Raw genomic sequence first — 17,854 nt, forward strand, 5'->3', positions numbered from 1 at the left:
GACCCGGATTGTCAACTCGGGGTGGATGATCTTCTCTACTCCACACAATCGGCTGCTCGGACCAGCGCAAATAACGGGGCACCGCCGGTTCAACGGCATTCACCACCCTTTTATGAAGCTTCATATCGTGCTTGTCCAAGCTAGTGGTGAAGACATGATACTGTCCGCTATTCAACTGCTTCGGGTTGCTCTGGTAACCCGACTGCTGCTGCTGCTGATTGCCCTGATGATTATAGCCACCTTGATTACCCTGATTACTTTGATTGTTATGTCCACCCTGATTACCATGGAAGCCTGCACCGGAATTTCCTCCACCATAACCCGGCCCATGAGACCCGGGGCCCGAACCGCCTCCTGGTCCATGATCATACCGGAAAGAATCAGAATTTTTGAACTCTTGCATGATGTAACAATCTTTCCAGAGGTGCGTGGACGGTTCCTCCTTCGTCCCATGCTTTGGACAGGGGTGGTTCAACAGATAAGACAAACGGTCTGGATTAGGCTTTGGCCTTCCACCGCGCTGGGGCGGTTTACCCTTACGCCGCTGGTCCTTGTCGTGTGTATTAGTATTAGCCACAAAGTCTAAACCATGGTCCGCCTTGCACTTGCCGCCATTTCCATGACCCGCCGGGTTGTGGTGCTGCCCCTTGGTGTTGCCGCTCTTCTTTCCCTTCCCTGTCTTATCATCGTCAGAATCGGGGTCCTTGGTACTATCAGAGTCGGCATACTTCACCAGTGCAGCCATGAGGGTTCCCATGTCATTACAATGACGTTTGAGCCATCCCAACTTCAACTTCAGGGGTTCAAATCGGCAATTGCCTTCCAATGCTAAAACTGCGGTGTCAGCGTTGATGCGATCTGATGAATGCAAAATCTCCGAAACCCGGCGCACCCAATGGGTTGTTGACTCTCCTTCCTCCTGGACACAGGCAGCTAAGTCCACAATTGACATGGGCTGCTTGCATGTATCCTTGAAATTCTGAATAAACCGGGCTCTCAACTCGGCCCATGACCTGATAGAATTAGCCGGTAAGCTCTTTAACCAAGTGCGGGCTGTCCCTTCTAGCATCATGGTGAAGTATTTCGCACATGCCGCATCATCCACATCCAACATCTCCATGGCCATCTCATAGCTTTCGACCCATGTTTCAGGGGATAAATCGGCGGTGTAATTCGGCACCTTGCGCGGGCCCTTGAAATCCTTGGGCAGGCGCACATTGCGAATGCTGGGACAAGACATGGCACTCCCAAAGAACTAGAGGTAACTCTTGGTTCCACCGATGTGGTTGGACGAACTGGAGTAAGCTGACGGGCTTCATGCTGCGCCGCTAACTTGGCTTCCCTGCATGCCCGAGCCCGGTCCACCACCTCCTGAGCATCACCAGCACCACCCGCCGGGTTATTGCCACGGGGTGGATCTCGGTTCCGCACATTGCTTGACACTGCCGATTCATCCATACGCCTGCTATAACTCCGGCTTGGACGGGGAGTGGAATGAATCCGATCGCGACTATATGAATAAGCCTCCTGTTGAACCAAGGTTGTCTGAAGAAGCTCCTTAACCTGACGCGTCTCGACTGCCACTGGAGAATCGCCTTCGATCGGGATGGCCGCCAGCCGTGAAGCGGCAGCGACAATGTTGTCCATCGGGTTAGAATAATGACCCGGTGGCGTGGGGACATGCGGTGCCACAATGTTGTTCTGACGAGGCGGATCCACCAAACGTGGCTGAACCGGCACCCCTTCCCCCGGTGCCTCCGCCCGGTTTACCACCGGCGGATTACTGGTCCCTGCTCCTGGGGTGTTAAAGAGATTTCTAGCGTCATAAACCGGCGGCAGGCGAGATCGGTGCCTCCTCTTCAGGACTTCGTTTGACGCACTCTGATCCAGCATAATCCGGTAAGCTTGTGCATCCAAAGCGGCCCGCTCCGCGGCTATCCTGGTATCCTCAGCTGCTAAGTCGGCTTTGGCCTGGGTGATCTGATCTTTCACTTTCTCGATTTCCGCATTGTGTGCATCCTGATCCGCCGGGTTAACCTCCGCCATCAGCGTTGCCAGCGCGTCAAACAAATTAGATAGAACCTGAGCTGGTGGTCGCACAGGGCCTCCTGCCCCGACCGCTGCCACCGCTGCCGATCCGGAAATCATCGCCGCTGCGGTCGAAGAGTGGAGTGCCGGTTGCATGCCGGCCATGAAGATTGCAACCCGGTTTGGCAGATCAAAGGGGTCCGGAATACTGTCGCCATCGGAACAGCCCCCAATCCGGCCGTCTTGTAACTGATATAACGACTCGGTTTCTCCAATCGATGACTCGTCGCCAGAATAAACGACGGTCTCACCACCAGATTCCGATCTATCCTCAGATTCCCCTCCATGGATAACTCCCACGAAGGCACGCTTCATGATAGGCTTGACCCGGGCAGATCTCGCACGCTGAGCCGTTTCGACGAGGTCGGTGCAGATGTCCGGCTCAGGGCCCGGTTCACCGATCTTGCCAATGAAAACGTGTATGCCACCAAAGGGGACCCGGTACCCGTACTCGATTGAGCCGGCCTCAGGGCCCCAGCCTGCATCGTCGATGTAGAGCTTGCCGCGACGACTCTTGGTCATCCGGCCCACAGCGTAACCCTTGAGTCCTTCAAAGTTTCCCTCCAAGAACTTGAAACCATCGTGCGATAGCCCCACGGTGGGCGCCAACTGTCGTGGTTTTGTCACGGCAGATGTCCTAGAGAAAGGACTTAGTCGCGGAGCCATCGCTACGGGTTAGCTTAAAGGGGTTAAAGCGGACAAGGGACGCAAGAGAGTTTTATACTAGTTCGGCCCCTTACGATGAAGGTAAAAGCCTACGTCTAGTTGTGATGGAATTGATGGGGTTTCGATGACCAGGGAGCGAATACGCTTTGCCTGAGTCTCGAGTTGTTGTCTGTTCCCCCCTGAACCGCCGCCGGGTCATCCCCTTATATACATGGGTTGACGCCCGCCGGTTTACAGAATCCCGAGGCCGACTCATAATCGTGTCTGGCTCGGTCTCTGCTACTTCTATCTTACAACACAAGTTTACATGTCAATGCCGGTTTATGTCTACAGGCCTTAAACCGGCTTTGGGCCTTGGGCCTTCATGAAGCTTCACCGTCTGTCTTCATGGACTTCGGATACGGATGAACTACTTATGGGGTTAACCCGGCCTCTCCTGGCCGGTTTACGCCTAGTGGTAATATCCCCAACAGGTTCCGCATCTTGAATGGCTCCACATCGCCGCCTGGGTTGGATCCGACGACTCCGCCTCCTGGATAGCCCAGAAGATCATATCCAGATTCAGGTAGCCCTCATGCTTGACGAACCTCGCTCATTACTCGTATATCAAGTAGTGGATGTTGTCAACGTAGACATCCATCCACGCGCTGGGTCGAGGAACTTGTCCCTCGCCACGCACTCCATCTCCGCCCGTGCCTCCGACAACGCCGCATCGATCGCCGGCGGTGGAGGTGGTAGATCTGGAACCCGAGCAGGGCCCGCCGCCACCATTGATTCGGGGGGGGCACCCTCATGAGTCATGAGACGAATCCCGTGGTCAGACCTCCCTGCCATCGCCTCCAAATCTCCGTACGCCAAAGTTCTTTTCCAACCGGGCTCTCACCCCTTTCCATTAAAGACTTGACGGAAATATTCAGTATAGGTTTCGTCACGACAATCGGCAACAATTAAAAGCAGAGCAAGGGCGGGAAAGGGGAGAGGCGAGCTGGGGCATTAACGGAAAACCCACTGCAGACTCCCGATGTCGAAACATCTGTTGCGGGGCAAAAACATGTTAACACCAGCAGCAACCAATACGCCAAAGTTCTTATTGTTTCCCGCAAGAGACTACACCTCAGACCAATCATTTTTCTTGCATATAACCCTGTCCCGTAAAATTATTGCAAAACGAATCTGCAGAAAATTGAATCATAAGTTCATCACTTGGGGCGTGTTTGGTTGCCCGCATTAGGCACAGCCTGGCCCGCGCGGGAAGAAAGTGGCATGTTTGGTTGCCTGTGTTCACTATGCGGCCCGCATCGCATAGAACTTAAAGCACGTCCAGGCCGGGCCCAGGGGAAACGCCCGAATCGGCAGTAGCTCGCGAGCCTGGCTCAGGCGAGGCAGGGGAGGGCGACGCGCTTCTCCCCTCGTGCGAGCAGGGGAGGTGGCGCGAGCTCGTCCGCGTCACCGAAAAATCGGCGGGAGGATTTCGGCTCACCTCCCGCCGAGTCCACCCCTATTTAGCCCCTCCCTCACCGTCCCAACTCCCGCCACCATTCTCCCTCCGTTCGAGCTTTCCCGCCGACGCGCATCGGCACCGACGAGCAGGTAAGCGGCGCATCTTCATCGGCCGGCGGTCCACGGCGTCGGCGCTCCTTCACCGGCCGGTGTTGATCTTCCACGACCGTCCCCCCTCGTCCTCAAGCTGTAGCCATGGCCTCTGTGAGTTCAATCCCCCTTTCTCTCTGTTCCTTCTAGCTAGATCTGAGCTGCAGCTAGTGTTTGATCTAGATGCATGGTTGATTAGTGGTCTGATCTGTGAGCTGATATGGTTGATTGCTATGGTGCGGTTGCAATTTGTGGTAGGGCTAGATGTTCAAGCATGTGGTAGGCTAGATTGTAGTAGAGTTTGAAGTTGAACCTTGTGCTTGTGTTGAATCATGCTTAGATCTGCAATTTGTAGCTATTGGTGGTCCATTTGTAGCATGCTATTTGTTGTAGATGTATGTTCCTGCTCATAGATTGTCCGGTATGCTTGGTATGATAGCGATGAAGCATGTGCTTACTATGATAGTGATGAACCATATACATGTATGCTTCTGCTTTCATGGATTGTCCGGTATGTTGTGTGCTATGCTTACTGTCAATGCGTGCTACGATTGTAGGACATGACCACGCAGACGCAAGATCTTAGTCAGGCCCTTGTCGTGTCCGACAGCCAGTTTGCTCCATCGTTTGTCAAGGACTCGCAGCCTATGTCCGAGATGGCACCTGATTCAGAGGTGTTCGCGTCTGATTCCCTCTATGTGCCAGTAGTGCTCGTTGAGCCAACTCCTGCTGTTGTTGATGCTGCTGCCGCTGCAATCAAGCTAGCAGCAGCAAAGGCAAAGAAGGATGGTAGGTCGAACAACATGAAGTGGCAGCCGTTCATGTCCACGTTCGTGCTGAACAAGATGTGTGAGCTCATCTCTAGTGGAGTTAGGACTGACAAGGGCTTCAAGGAGGTGCACTTGAACACCGTTGCGAAGCAGGTGTTCGAGTTCTGTGGGCAAGAGGTGTCTGCCACCCAGGTGTACAACCACCTGAGGAAGTGGAGAAGTCGATGGATCCAAGTGTCCAAGCTGAGAGACCTTAGCGGCGCCTCATGGGATGAGAACACTTGCTCCATAGTTCTGGAGGCAGAGCACTACGCCGGTCATGTCACGGTTAGCTCACAACCCTCTTCCTTTTCATACTGTCCACCATTGCCTACTCCTAATCGCAACTAACAACACTTGTGTTTCATTCTTAGGACCACCCAAGGGACGCTGAGTTCCTCAACACACCCATCCAGAACTACAGCCAGATGCAGCACATCTTCTCCTTCGGACTGGCAACTCGGAAGCATGCCATGGGGTCGGGGGAGCCTCTTGGTTCTCCCATGCCAGACTTCCCTGGGACCCCGGACGTCGAGGTCCTTGATGGCCCTAACAAGCCCGCTGCGAAGCCCTTCGACAAGCCATTTGACCCCGTCCATGATAGGAAGAGGAAGAGAGGAGGCCTGATGGAGGAGGAGATCAATGTCTTTTGCAGCATGACTGAGGCGGTGAAGGAGGTGGCAACAGCCATCAAGGAGTGCAAGCCCCTCGACGTCCACCCTGACCTGTATGGCGCTGTCATGACCCAGGGTGGCTTCAGCGACGAGGCTCTCATGGCGGCTCTCAGCCACCTGCTTGACAACAAGGCCCAGGGCGTTGGGTTCGTTGCCATGGTCGATGCTCACAGGGTGTTGTGGCTCAGGAGCTGGCTGGGCAAGCACTACTACTAGAGTAGTGCTGCCTGTGAGCGTGCATGATCCCCGACGGCGATGGCGGTGGCGACGACGACGACGATGACGACGTACATTTTGTGTAGCTAGGGCTCAAAAACTATTTGATGGTCTGTATATTTTGGTGAGGTGGTATATACTAACCCCTCACGCTGATGGTGAACTTGCGGTGGTAGGACACCCTCTTTTGGATGTGGTGGTAGGTTAACACCAAGGTAGTGCTAGGAAGAACTTGCTATGCCGTATGATCATGCATGCTTTACTTCTCTTCTGCTCCACTGTTGTTTGTGTGCTACTTTGCTCTACTTGTGTGCTCCACTGATTTGCTGCTTCAACTCTTGCTTTTGTGCATTCCTAGGGCAAGCGGTATGCCGTGTTCATCAGTAAGGTCCGAGGGGTTTATAATTCATGGAAAGAAGCCAGTGCACAAGTGGCATCGTATAGCAACAGCATCCATAGAGGGTTCAAAACTAGGCAGGCAGCAGAAAAAGCTTACTCCGAGTGGGTGCAAAAGCATGGCAGCACTGTTGACAGTCTCAAGGTTGGAGGTGTCAAGGCGGATCGTCAGTTTGGGCTGAAGCTGAAGAACTTCATCAGCTTCGCCCAGTTCATCACCATTGATGTGCTCTGGCGTTGGTGTGCTAGGTGTGGGTAAGCTCACCAACTAGGGTACAAGGTAAGCACAACATGTACGCCGTATGCAACCAGTGTTCATGTGCCGCTCGGGCCAATGCAGCCAACCAAGCAAAGTGCACTTGCGTATTACCTAATGTAGGGACACTAAATGCAGGCAACCAAACAACTAGCAAATGGCGTATTAGGGCCTGTTTTTGCTCAACCAAGCTGAGTTGAGAAATGCATGCGATGCAGGAACTGTTCACTACGGCAACCAAACACGCCCTTGGTTGCCTCTCCTCTCCTCCCCGGAGCGACAAGATCGGAATCTATCAGCCACGCCACCCCGCAAAATTAGAGCAGTCCCGCGCCCGGGCCTGGTGACTTCCATTTTTGATCTTTTCCTTTGGAGAAGGGGATTTTGGTGTTGGTGGAATGTCCGTCCTGTCCTCCGCCCTCCCTCCTCACCCGAAGAGGGAAGGAACATGGCTGGCAGGCGGCACCACCGCTGGGTCGGGTCAGACAGATGAATAGATCCAATCTGGCTCGCATTTTTCTCTCGCCGCGGCAACATGGCCCTGCTGCTGCTGCCGGTCTCTCTCTTCACCGTTGAGATCCCTGCACCTGAGACGGGATGGGTAGGTAGGATAGACTATGCCGTTTCTGCGCTTCGGTTGAGCGAGTTGCTAGTTTCCAATGTAGGCCATGTGGGAACAGCGCGATACCAATCCTGTCCTGGCTTGCACGCATGTGCTCGATCTGCATGCATGACACGACTCCCTGCTGAGCATATGCATCCAAATCACCTGGGGAAAACGATGGATGCCATGATGGGGTTTGTGGAGAGCTAAACTGTCAGTTTTTCAGGCCCTCTTTGATTTTCACAAGAAAGTAGGAGAATAAATAGAACAGTGGATTAATTTCTTCCACGACACTAGTCATTCATTTTGATTAAAAGGAATGAGCGTGCATTTGAGTTTCAGAGAAAAAAACAAAGAGATTTTACAATCAACTCAGATCCCCTTTTGCACTCCCATGCACAAACAAGACAAATGTCATTACTGAAATGAAATACTTAGTAAAAACAAGAGTTCGTTTAGGATTCCATTTCTGGCTTCATAATCATCTGTTTTAAGCAGTCTAATCTAATTACTGTGTTTAGGTTTTTACATCCTGGAAATCAATCCTACAGCTCGAGAAACCAGTACTGACTCACATGCCAAATGCCACGTTTCGGGCTGCTATTTCTGAAGACTGTAACCGAGAAAGCATTATAATGAAGCAAGCTTGTTCAATCAGGGAGGGGAAACAAATGATGGCCTGAGAAATTAAGATGATACTTCCTTGCACTGTACAAGGAGATCACTGACATAAATGCCCATGATTCCGGTGTCCTGTACAGATTCATGTATCCTGTATAAACTCGAGGGCGCAGGTACACACACCAAAAAAAGCCCTCCCTCCTAATTTCAACTTGACATTCTGGCTGATCTGGGGTATCCTAAGGCTAATGGGAAAGAACAAAAGGGGGGCCATGGCCTCCACAGGAAGGAATGTTACCAAAAAAACATGTGCAGAGTCTACAGAGGTGAGCATGTACACAAAATGGCATGACCCAAGCATGTTAGTCGTCGGGGCGGTGGATCTCGCCCATCAAGATGCGGTTGCTGTGGACCTTGAAGCCCAGAAGCGAAGGGTCGATCTGCTTTCCTTTCTTTGCTTTCTTCTTCGTGCCCTTGCCGCCAGGGCCGCCGTCTGCGGATTCAGAGGCGTCATACTGCAAGGGGGGCTTCTTTGTGCTCTTAAGCATTTCACTGAACGAAGGACCAGAGGCGTCCTGATTGCTGCTCGGTGGGATGCCGAACGACCCTGCCTCTTTGTTGGCTGAAGCAGTGGCTTCAACGGCATGGGCTGCTGAGGTGACTCCCGGTTCCATCTTATGCTCTGCACAACAAGATTACGATATCAGAGGTCGGAAACCATAAAATGGTACAAATCCTATACCCTATTGTAGAATCCTCAAGTCAGAGCAGTAAGCAGAACATTTGAAGCTATATATAAATGAAGGTTCAGGTGGCTGAAACTGGCCTATATCCTTCTTTTTTACTATCCATCGAAAGCGGAGTGGTCTTCAGTTGATTCTACTAGCTGTGTGTGTGTGTGTGGGGGGGTGGGTGTGTGTGTGTGTGTGTGTGTGTATTATTGGACTTAACATTAATATGACAGTGCATATAAGAGTTTTACTGAAAAAAACACAGATAGGTTCCGCAAGAGAAGAAAACCACACAGTTAGGTTGAACATGGCATACCATCAGAAGATGCAGAAGAAGCATGGCCTGCTTTCTTGGACCTAATGGCTGAAGACAGATCCGTTGACGCTGCCTGAGAGGTAGTAGCGTGTGGGTTTGCTGTGCGCTTTAGCAGGGAATGGGAGCTTCCCTTTGGGATGCCAGTATCAACCCTGCATATTGAAAAAAAAAACTTGATTGAGCCTTATACTAGAGAACCAACTGTGTGTTCACATGCACCACTATGTGTAAACTGACAATAACAATTTGGACAAGTAAAATACCGAATGGCCTCTGGAAAAGTGAAGATAAACAAAGAACATGGCATGTATATATTAACAGAATACTGAAGAATCACAAATCTTTGTCTATAAGCAATGGAGATATCAGAACTTGGATGAGTGCGCAAAAAAAGTATGATACTGTATATTTGTAGAAACACACTTTATATCGGTAATTAAAGTTCCATCTGAGGCTTCAAAAGGATAATGAAAATAGGAGTGCGGATGCAAAGTTAAGAAAAGTACCAGTTGCTGACCGCTTCAGAAAAATCAGTGTCCTCCACTGCCAAGTTTGCACTAGAACCCTGCCTTTTCCTCCTGGCTACATCACTGGCATTCCCAACCAATTGATTAGTTGATGCACTGCCACCCATCACATCTGGGAATTCTCCCCTTTGCATATCAAGCATTGTCGCAGAGCTTGATCTGAGGCCGAGTTTCCGGTTCATCTCAATATTGTTCGGTAAAATATCTATAGTAGTTGGTCCATCCTGTCCCAAGTGCCCCATTTTTGAGAAATGTGACCTTTCTGCAAGTGGATCATCAAAAGACAACCTGTCAACAGATGATCTTAAAGGGTTATCTGCAGCAGGCTGTGCAAAGAGTGAAGAAGTGTCTTTACGTCCAAATGATGCCGTCGCCGGAACATCAGGGAAACCACGAGATTGCTGTGCTTGAAGAACCAGTTTTTGATGAATCATATCACTCAATTCAGCTTCTGGGTTCCTCTCATTGTTCATAAGGGATGCCCATGCATGTGGGTTGTCAATGGGAAGGTTCATTTCCACATTCCTCCTCTGCTTCTCTGCTTCAATTTGCAACTGGTTGATGCGAGAAGCTTCCATCAGGCTATTTTGCAGTTGCCCATTGGCATCTGACCAGTTCCTTTCCAGCCTTCCCATGTGAGAACCTGACAGCTGCTCCTGCAGCCTGTGTTGTTGGGGATGAACCCCTGAGGCATGCATAGGCATCTGGCCTGCAGAATATAGATCACCATGTGTTTCCATCTGACCGAGGCCATGATGACGTGCTAGGGCATTTACAACATCAGGATTTGGTAAAGGAGCACCACCAGGCAAAGAGCCAGACCGATCAAGGGAGTGAATACCTTGACCTCCCCTATGCAATCGTTCATGCATAGATAAGCTTCGGTCGAGATGGTCATGATGCTCCACAGATGACGACCTCTGAAGGGACTGCAGAAGATCGAATTGACCAAGTCTGGAAGCGTGGCTTTGATTTGGACTAGTTCCTGTGCGGATAAACTGGCTAGGATCATCCATTGGCCAGCCCCCACTTAAATGCCGTTCTTCCTCCCTGCCCGCATGTTGCCGTATAGCATTGGCCAATTGTTGTGTTTGGAGCTGATCATGGTGCAGCCCTAAAAGAATTTGCTGCTCCAAAGGAAGCGCCTGCCTCTGGTTTGAACGTGAGAGAACATCTAACATATCATTGTGTTGCTCCCTATGATGGCCATGCCCAAATTTTGCTTGAATGAGTTGTTCAATAGCTGCATCATGCTGCCTTTGAAAATGATGGGGTTGATGATGCAAGTCATTCAATAACTGTTCCCGGAGTAACACTTGATCGACCATGTTAGCTTGTCCGAAGTTTGAACTCTGCAACTGCTGCTGCAACATTTGTTCAAGAATCAGCTGCTGTTGTTGCTGCTGTTGCTGTTGCAGCAGCTGGGCTTGGCGCTGCTGCAGCTGCCTTTGGTGTTGCTCCTGCTGAAGCTGCCTCTGGTGCTGCTCTTGCTGAAGCTGCTGGCGGTGCTGCTCCTGCTGAAGCTGTTGGCGTCGCTGCTGGTGTTCAAGTTCAAACTGGACTCTCAAAAGGTGCTCCACCTCAGGAGCCGGTGGATTGATGGACTGTCTGTGTTGGTGCAATGAATCAAACACCTGCCCTGCAAATTGTCCAGGAAATTCCAGATTGTTACGACCCATCATTTGTTCCTGCTGCAGTTGCTCCCTTCGAATCTGTGTAAGTAGCATTTGCTCCTCATAATTCAGATGACCTAGCTCAGGTTCAACCTGGGAAATTAGCCCTGACATGTTTGCATCATTTATGCTGTCCAGCCGTCCAAGGTTAGCAGGCCACTCATCACGCACAACAGGGGCTTCATTCATCCGGCTAAGCGGCCCATGCCTGATATTTGCTGGTGGAATGTCCTTGGGAGCTGACGGTTTGGGATTTCTCCGCTCATTTACACCAAGCACATTTGATGAGAGAGGCTGCTTTGGATGCATCCCTTCCAGCTCAGACCAAAGCAAACCAAGAGGGCTGAGTTCATTCTCTCTAGGGGCATCCTGCTTGGGCAAATTAGCTTCCCCCACCCCAGAACGGGAATCCAGTGATGTCAATTGGAAATCTGCACGGTCATTATCAAAATCTGGTCGAGATTGACCCATGCCACTGGTAGGCCTCCCAGTGTACAACACTTCTGTAGCAAGTACAGAAAAGAATGTGAGCATTCAGACATGGATAGAGCAAGAGAATGTGAAGAAAAACACTATATAACTGGAAAGGAAGGAAACTAACCTTCAGCATCCTGACTCACAGTTTCAGGAATGCGCTGCTGACGAATATCTGGGTTTGCTTCAGTCTTTTGTGCTTCAACTGAGGGGAACCAACCAGTACGTGATTGTACCGGTGCTTCCTGGTCACCTCTTGTAGGATTAGCTGCATAATTTCCAGAGTCTGCCTTAGATGTTTGATCATTCTTCCCAAAAGAACCAGAAGTAGGAAGCGCATCTTCAAAATTGTTATGTACAGAATCCGGAGATTCAGCACTTCCACCACGGGATACAGGTGGGAGAGATTGGGGCTTATGTCCAAGGTACGGCATGAGGTCAGAAAGTGGGCGAAAAGGAGCATCATCTGGAGCCTGAGCTAGACGCACAGGTAGCTCCAATCCAAAATACCCATCTTCATACCAGGAGACTATATCAGTACCCATAAATGGACCCTGCACACCTCCTTGGGGATCCAGATAGTATAGGGTCAACTCCTCTGGGTAACTATCCTGGCCACCAGCTTTTGTTTCAGTGTAACTTGCCTGGCCAGTAGGATAGTCAACATTTACATTGAACTGAGCATTTGAATCATCAGGTAACTTAGTGCTAGGATCGATATCAGCACTTGGCTTGACCTCATTAAACTTTGTGTCTTCCCTGATGCCAGAAAGTCCATGTGGGTGACTGGGAGCATTTTCCTCGGTAGGCTTCTTTGGTGGGCCTGTAATACCACCTGCAAACATCCCTTCATTGTAAAAGGCATCCTTCTCTGATATTAAGGCAGCAGATCCTTCATGACTTAACCCGCTAAATGCTTCAGCGCTTTTATCCTTGTTGGCATCAATACCAAAAGCTGGATTGGAATAATAATTGTTATATCAGATTTACGCAAAGAAACAGAAGAATCATATGGCAGACGGTAATATATGCATCCCATGATGTGCATACCTTCAAGATCTTTGTTTCTCTCCTTTTGGAGTGCAGTTGTATTCGTCGCTTCACTGCTGGTGACCCTGCCTTTCCTAATATCTTCCAAAACAGCCTGTATAGCACACAAACGGATAAATAAACTGGGTAGTAGTGATAAAAATTAACAGGTGAACAGCCACTTTAAAAGAAACCCTGAAGGGCATTGCTAAAGTGTTACCTCTTCATTGTTATCAGGGGTGACAAAGGCTAGTGGCTTAACAGAAGTAGAGAGTGTTATGGGAGGAACTTCTTCCAGCATCCGTCGGCCATCTTCAAATGACTGCACAGCCTTTTGTTGCCTGTATATGTCAAGAAGTTTACCCCTTGGGTAGCGAAAAGCACCAGCAGTTGCCGCACGCCTCCCATACACAGGTGGAGCACCAATTGGCCCAGCAGATGATGGACGGCTGAAGGATGGAACTGAGTTGGGGTTTGCCCTGCCTCTTCCAGGGGCAAAACCAACATTTGATTCCTTCACACGTCCTTTCTCCAAACCAAATCCTGGAGCAGCACGGTATGTCGCTGTACCACTGGTCTGAGTCTCCTGCCGGTGACGAGGTCTCCATTTATCACGGGAGTCTGACTCAGGCAGCAGCCTTACAGGAAGTGTTTGTTTCTCACCATGAGGTTCATCCTTTTCTGCATCCATCTTCTTTTCTGGTTTGGAGTCCTTCTCCTTGTCGTCAGGTCCCCATCTTAATGACCATTTTCCATCACGCCTACCTTCATTCCCTGAATTTCGGGTGGAGCCATCATCCCACCTTCCAGATGTAGGAGCTGCCCGTGAATCGTTGTTGTCCCTTGCAGAAACATTGTCAGATCGGCGATCGTTTTTGCGGTTCTCCACTTCCCGGTCCACTTCCTTCTTGTGATCCCTCCTCCCAAGTAAGCTCGTCTCCCTCTCCTCATCAAGCCAACCAGCATCAAATGCATTCCGACGGCGCTCTTTCTTGGCCCCAGAGCCTTCAAGCATCCTCACATCTTTCTCAGAAGGTTCAAGCAAGGACCCATGAGCAGCTGAAATCTGCAAACAGGTGTTCTGCACAGTTAATACAGGCTTGTACCAGCACCCAAATATCAAAGACTTAAAACTCCTGATTACACCCACACACGACTGAATGGATACAGAAATAGGACACCAGTGACAAACCTTGGCATCGCTTGGTTTGGCATAAAGCCACTGAGGGGACAGAGGAATGCTGTTCTCCAGGTGCTGCTGATCTGCAAGAGCAATAGATTTTCAGGGTCAACGACTCAGTAAAACCATGCTATCCATCAAACACGTTCACAAAAACAGCTCACACACGCACTCAGACTGCCACCCCAAAGGCAAGAAAGCACACAGTAGCACGCACGAACACACGGGTCCACACGTGCACACACGCAAACACACCATCAGCAACCATTCCATTTCCCATAAACCAAATCCTACATACAGTAGAGCAAAAGACAGCCTACGTGCCATGGTAATCCCTCAACAGCTAATACCAAAACAAAGCAAACAACCAAAACAGAACCGAAGCAGCACTGATGTGGTTCCGGGAGAAACAAGGGTACGGACCTTTGGGATCGTCGACGAAACCCATGGCGGCGGCGGTGGACCTATCCTCCTCGATCCCGAGCGAGAGGGCATCTGCGAAACAAGCACACATCAAATCGGGGGCGCGCACCAGCCAGCCACACAGATCTACCCATACGCTAACCAGGCCAACCGACGGGCGGGCGGGGCAGATCGGATCTCCCCGCCCGCAGGCCAGGGAGGGCGGCGGATCGGGAGGGGCTCACCTTTCCCGAGCGCCGCGAATCGATCCAGCTTCCTCTCGGCCATGGCGGATCCGAGCGCGCGAGGGAGGGAGTGAGCTAGGGTTTCGGGCTGGCGGCGGCGGCGGCGGCGGCTGGGCACCGCGCGATCCGGGGCGAGCCGGCGGCGCCGGCGGAGGGGCGGGAGGGGGAGGGGGAGGGGCGGCTAGGGTTTTGCGGGGGAGGGAGGCGCGTGGTCGCCGGAGGCCGCGTGCGTGCAGGCAGGGGGGCGCGGGTTGGGTTGGGACTTGGGAACGGGGATGGGAACTGTGTGTTTCTGGGAGGAGACGGGGGAGGCGGGTTTGGAGGCGAGGCGATGGGGGATGACGAGGGAGGGACGCTGATGAGAGGGGCGGATGGAGATGGGATAAAATCATAAAATTGTACTTTAGCGAAGCCTTTTTCCCTGCTTTATTTCTTTCTTAATTGGATCGTTGTTAAGCAGGGAGGTTGTTAGGGCTTGATCCTAAACGTCGATCTTGTATATTCGATTCTGAGGCTTTTGGATCTGGTTTCCGGAGAAAAGTGATCTCCCCGTCTTTCAGTTGTTTGCGTTGTTGCTTCAGTGTTGGCTTCTTTTCTACTACCTCTGTACCGAAATACGACTCTAAAATTTTCAGAGTGAAAACTTGCGCGAGAGGATATCCATGTCGCCATGATTGTCTCCGGCCGTCCGATGCTCGACTCTCACCAAACGGACGGTGGATTGCCCACGCGCGGCGTCATCGAAAGCCTCGTGCAAACCCTAAAACAACTCGGTTGCGGATCCGCCACGGCCCATTTCTGACCTTAGCGGCACGTTCTCTTTTCTCTACCTTCCTTGACACCATTTTTTTCCCGCGGGTCCGAGTACCTTGTGATTTCCATTTCTTAGAGAGATATTTGTCATTATATGGGTTGATAAAAAAAATAGTATATTTTTCAAAATATTTTTAAATGTGTGACCTCCAATCGTATGACACATTGATGTGTGTATTCTCGGATTTATTACTTTTTGAGTTTAAAATCATACATTGTATCGATTAAAAAATGGGGTTAATGGTATTGGTGTAGCATCTTTCCTAGTACATTATCACCATGTAGGAAAGGTGTAGTCCACATGGCTTCTTTACGAATTATATTAGACTGCCGTATTTTCTGAAAAATATCTCAACCTCTTATTATCCGCGTAAACTGAAACTAATTTACGGGAATTGAAAGACAGGTATATATGACTGCATATGTGATTCCATAATATTATCATTTACTTTCCATAACAATTGTACATCTTAGACAAAGGACGCCGATATTCACCACACGTGTGGCATCTAGGGGGGGTGTCGCACGCCCCGTGTGGCATCAACACAGCCCCGCCCGCACGATGATATCCGGACGCACCCAGCCACAGCCCGCACGTCCGGTGTGTGGTGCGATCGCCCACACGTCTGGGCGAGCGACCCCGCGGCCCGCACAACCTCTCTCACCCGTTGTCCCTCTTCGCCTGTGAACCACAGTGTCACCGTTCATCGTCTCCAACCTCTGAATCGGCCAATCTTCCCCTACCTCTATCGTTTTCCTTCTGTAGTAGCCATGGCAACCAGAACAGATCTTTAACGCGCCCCCTCCCCATCGACGGAAAACACGGCAACGAGCTAACAGGTCGTTCTCCTATCTCCTCCTCATTCCCCTCCTTCCCTTGGCCCCCAATAATTTCACTTCTAGATTGCCCACATAGATGGCGACTGGATCCACACTGTCATGGCAAACATTCCACAGATTTGTGTCGCAAGGATCTACAACTAACATGAATTCCGGCCGTTCATGTTTATTCCCCTTTGCCCTCCAACGAACACAAAATTTGCCATGTTCTATCCTAGATCTGATCTAAGCTTTTAGGTTGGGGTTGCTACCAGTAGGTGATTGTAAGGGCATTTTTATCCCTTAGTTGGTTTTGGTGATTGATGACAATGCTTTTGCGGACTAATCATGTGCATCGAATATTTCAGATATATTGACTAGGCACAAGATGATTTGGTTCCCCTCGAAGGCTATGGAAGACGGAGTTTCTCTTCGTTTCTTTTCGGTGGTATTGAGTCATAGGGAAGCCGTACTATTAAGAGGGGGTCCGCGTTGGAAAGGTTGGGTGGATTCATCACGTACACATCTTCCTTTACACCTCCTTTCCTCTAGCCTTTGGAGTATCCTATGTTTTCCTTGTCTATGCCAATATTGCTCTTGCTTGCTGAACTAGGGCGTGCGGTAGTACTGCTCCTTAGAGCGGTAGTACCGCGAGACCTTGCGGTAGTACCGCAAGGGCCCACGGTAGTACCGCTTCTAGTAAGCGGTAGTACCGTGGTATCTGACTTAGTTCCGCAAGTACGCGGCAGTAAGGGGCGGATGTAATTTTTTACATCCGCGCCTCGCGCGGTAGTACCGTAAGCCAGCAGCGGTACTACCGCGTCGAGTTTTTGCATCGACTCCAACTCTGCGGAAGTAGCCACGGATGTAATTTTTTATATCCGTGCCTTCCCATCTCTGGACAGCCCCTGCCTTGTGGTAGTACCGCGCCAGCAGTACTACCGCCCTCTGCTTTAGTGCATTTTAGGCTGTCCTGGTCTCTGCTGCGTGGGCGGTAGTACCGCGGGGCCCTGCGGTAGTACCGCGTGCCCCTGCGGTAGTACCGCGCCTCAGGTACGGTAGTACCGCGTTGCGCAGGCTGAGTTGGTGGATAACGGTTGGATTTGTTCCTCCACTATATAAGGGGTGTCTTCCTCCTCTAGTTGATCACCTCTTCCACCTCCAAGCTCCATTGTTGCTCCAAGCTCCATTTTCACCCGATCTCCTTCCCTAGCCAATCAAACTTGTTGATTCTCTAGGGATTGGTTGAGAAGGCCCCGATCTACACTTCCACCAAGAGAAATTTGAATCCCCCCACTAATCCCTTGTGGATCTTGTTACTCTTGGGTGTTTGAGCACCCTAGACGGTTGAGGTCACCGCGGAGCCATAGTCCATTGTGGTGAAGCTTCGTGGTATCGTTGGAAGCCTCCAATTAAGTTGTGGAGATTGCCCCAACCTTGTTTGTAAAGGTTCGGTCGCCGCCTCCAAGGGCACTAATAGTGGAATCACGGCATCTCGCATTATGCGAGGGCGTGAGGAGAATACGGTGGCCCTAGTGGCTTCTTGGGGAGCATTGTGCCTCCACACCGCTCCAACGGAGACGTACTTCCTCTCTAAGGGAAGGAACTTCGGTAACACATCCTCGTCTTCATCGGCTCCACTCTTGGTTATCTCGTGCCTTTACTTGTGCAAACTTATTTGTGCTTTATCTCTTGCTTGCGTGTGTGCTTATTGTTATTGCATCA

At 50.7% G+C, this 17,854-nt stretch overlaps 1 protein-coding gene across 2 annotated transcripts; it reads right to left on the bottom strand.

The window, feature by feature from the left end:
• Positions 1–7,974: 7,974 nt before the first annotated feature.
• On the bottom strand, positions 7,975–14,855 carry LOC109747201 (uncharacterized). 2 transcript variants are annotated; one of them, XM_020306303.4, is made up of 10 exons: positions 14,498–14,827; positions 14,274–14,345; positions 13,863–13,933; positions 12,891–13,736; positions 12,692–12,785; positions 11,769–12,596; positions 9,850–11,670; positions 9,474–9,756; positions 8,968–9,119; positions 7,975–8,602 (listed from the first exon to the last, which is right to left on the bottom strand). In XM_020306303.4, the coding sequence occupies exons 1-10, from the start codon at positions 14,538–14,540 to the stop codon at positions 8,283–8,285; spliced, it is 4,530 nt and encodes a 1,509-aa protein (XP_020161892.1). In that variant the 5' UTR covers positions 14,541–14,827; the 3' UTR covers positions 7,975–8,282. The 2 variants fall into 2 exon arrangements, with proteins under 2 accessions (XP_020161892.1, XP_020161883.1); XM_020306294.4 differs by having other exon boundaries at positions 9,474–11,670; positions 14,498–14,855.
• Between the last annotated feature and the right edge of the window lie 2,999 nt (positions 14,856–17,854).

This window comes from Aegilops tauschii, chromosome 3 (genome assembly GCF_002575655.3).
Source record: "Aegilops tauschii subsp. strangulata cultivar AL8/78 chromosome 3, Aet v6.0, whole genome shotgun sequence".
Taxonomy (NCBI): Eukaryota; Viridiplantae; Streptophyta; class Magnoliopsida; order Poales; family Poaceae; genus Aegilops; species Aegilops tauschii.

Excerpts from the sequence above, each read along its gene's own strand:
- LOC109747201 (XM_020306294.4), bottom strand. The coding sequence starts at position 14,540 with ATGGCCGAGAGGAAGCTGGATCGATTCGCGGCGCTCGGGAAAG. Across the intron at positions 14,346-14,497 it reads ATTCGCGGCGCTCGGGAAAG|ATGCCCTCTCGCTCGGGATC; the intron begins GTGAGCCCCTCC and ends CTTGTTTCGCAG. Across the intron at positions 12,786-12,890 it reads CCCCTGATAACAATGAAGAG|GCTGTTTTGGAAGATATTAG; the intron begins GTAACACTTTAG and ends TGTGCTATACAG.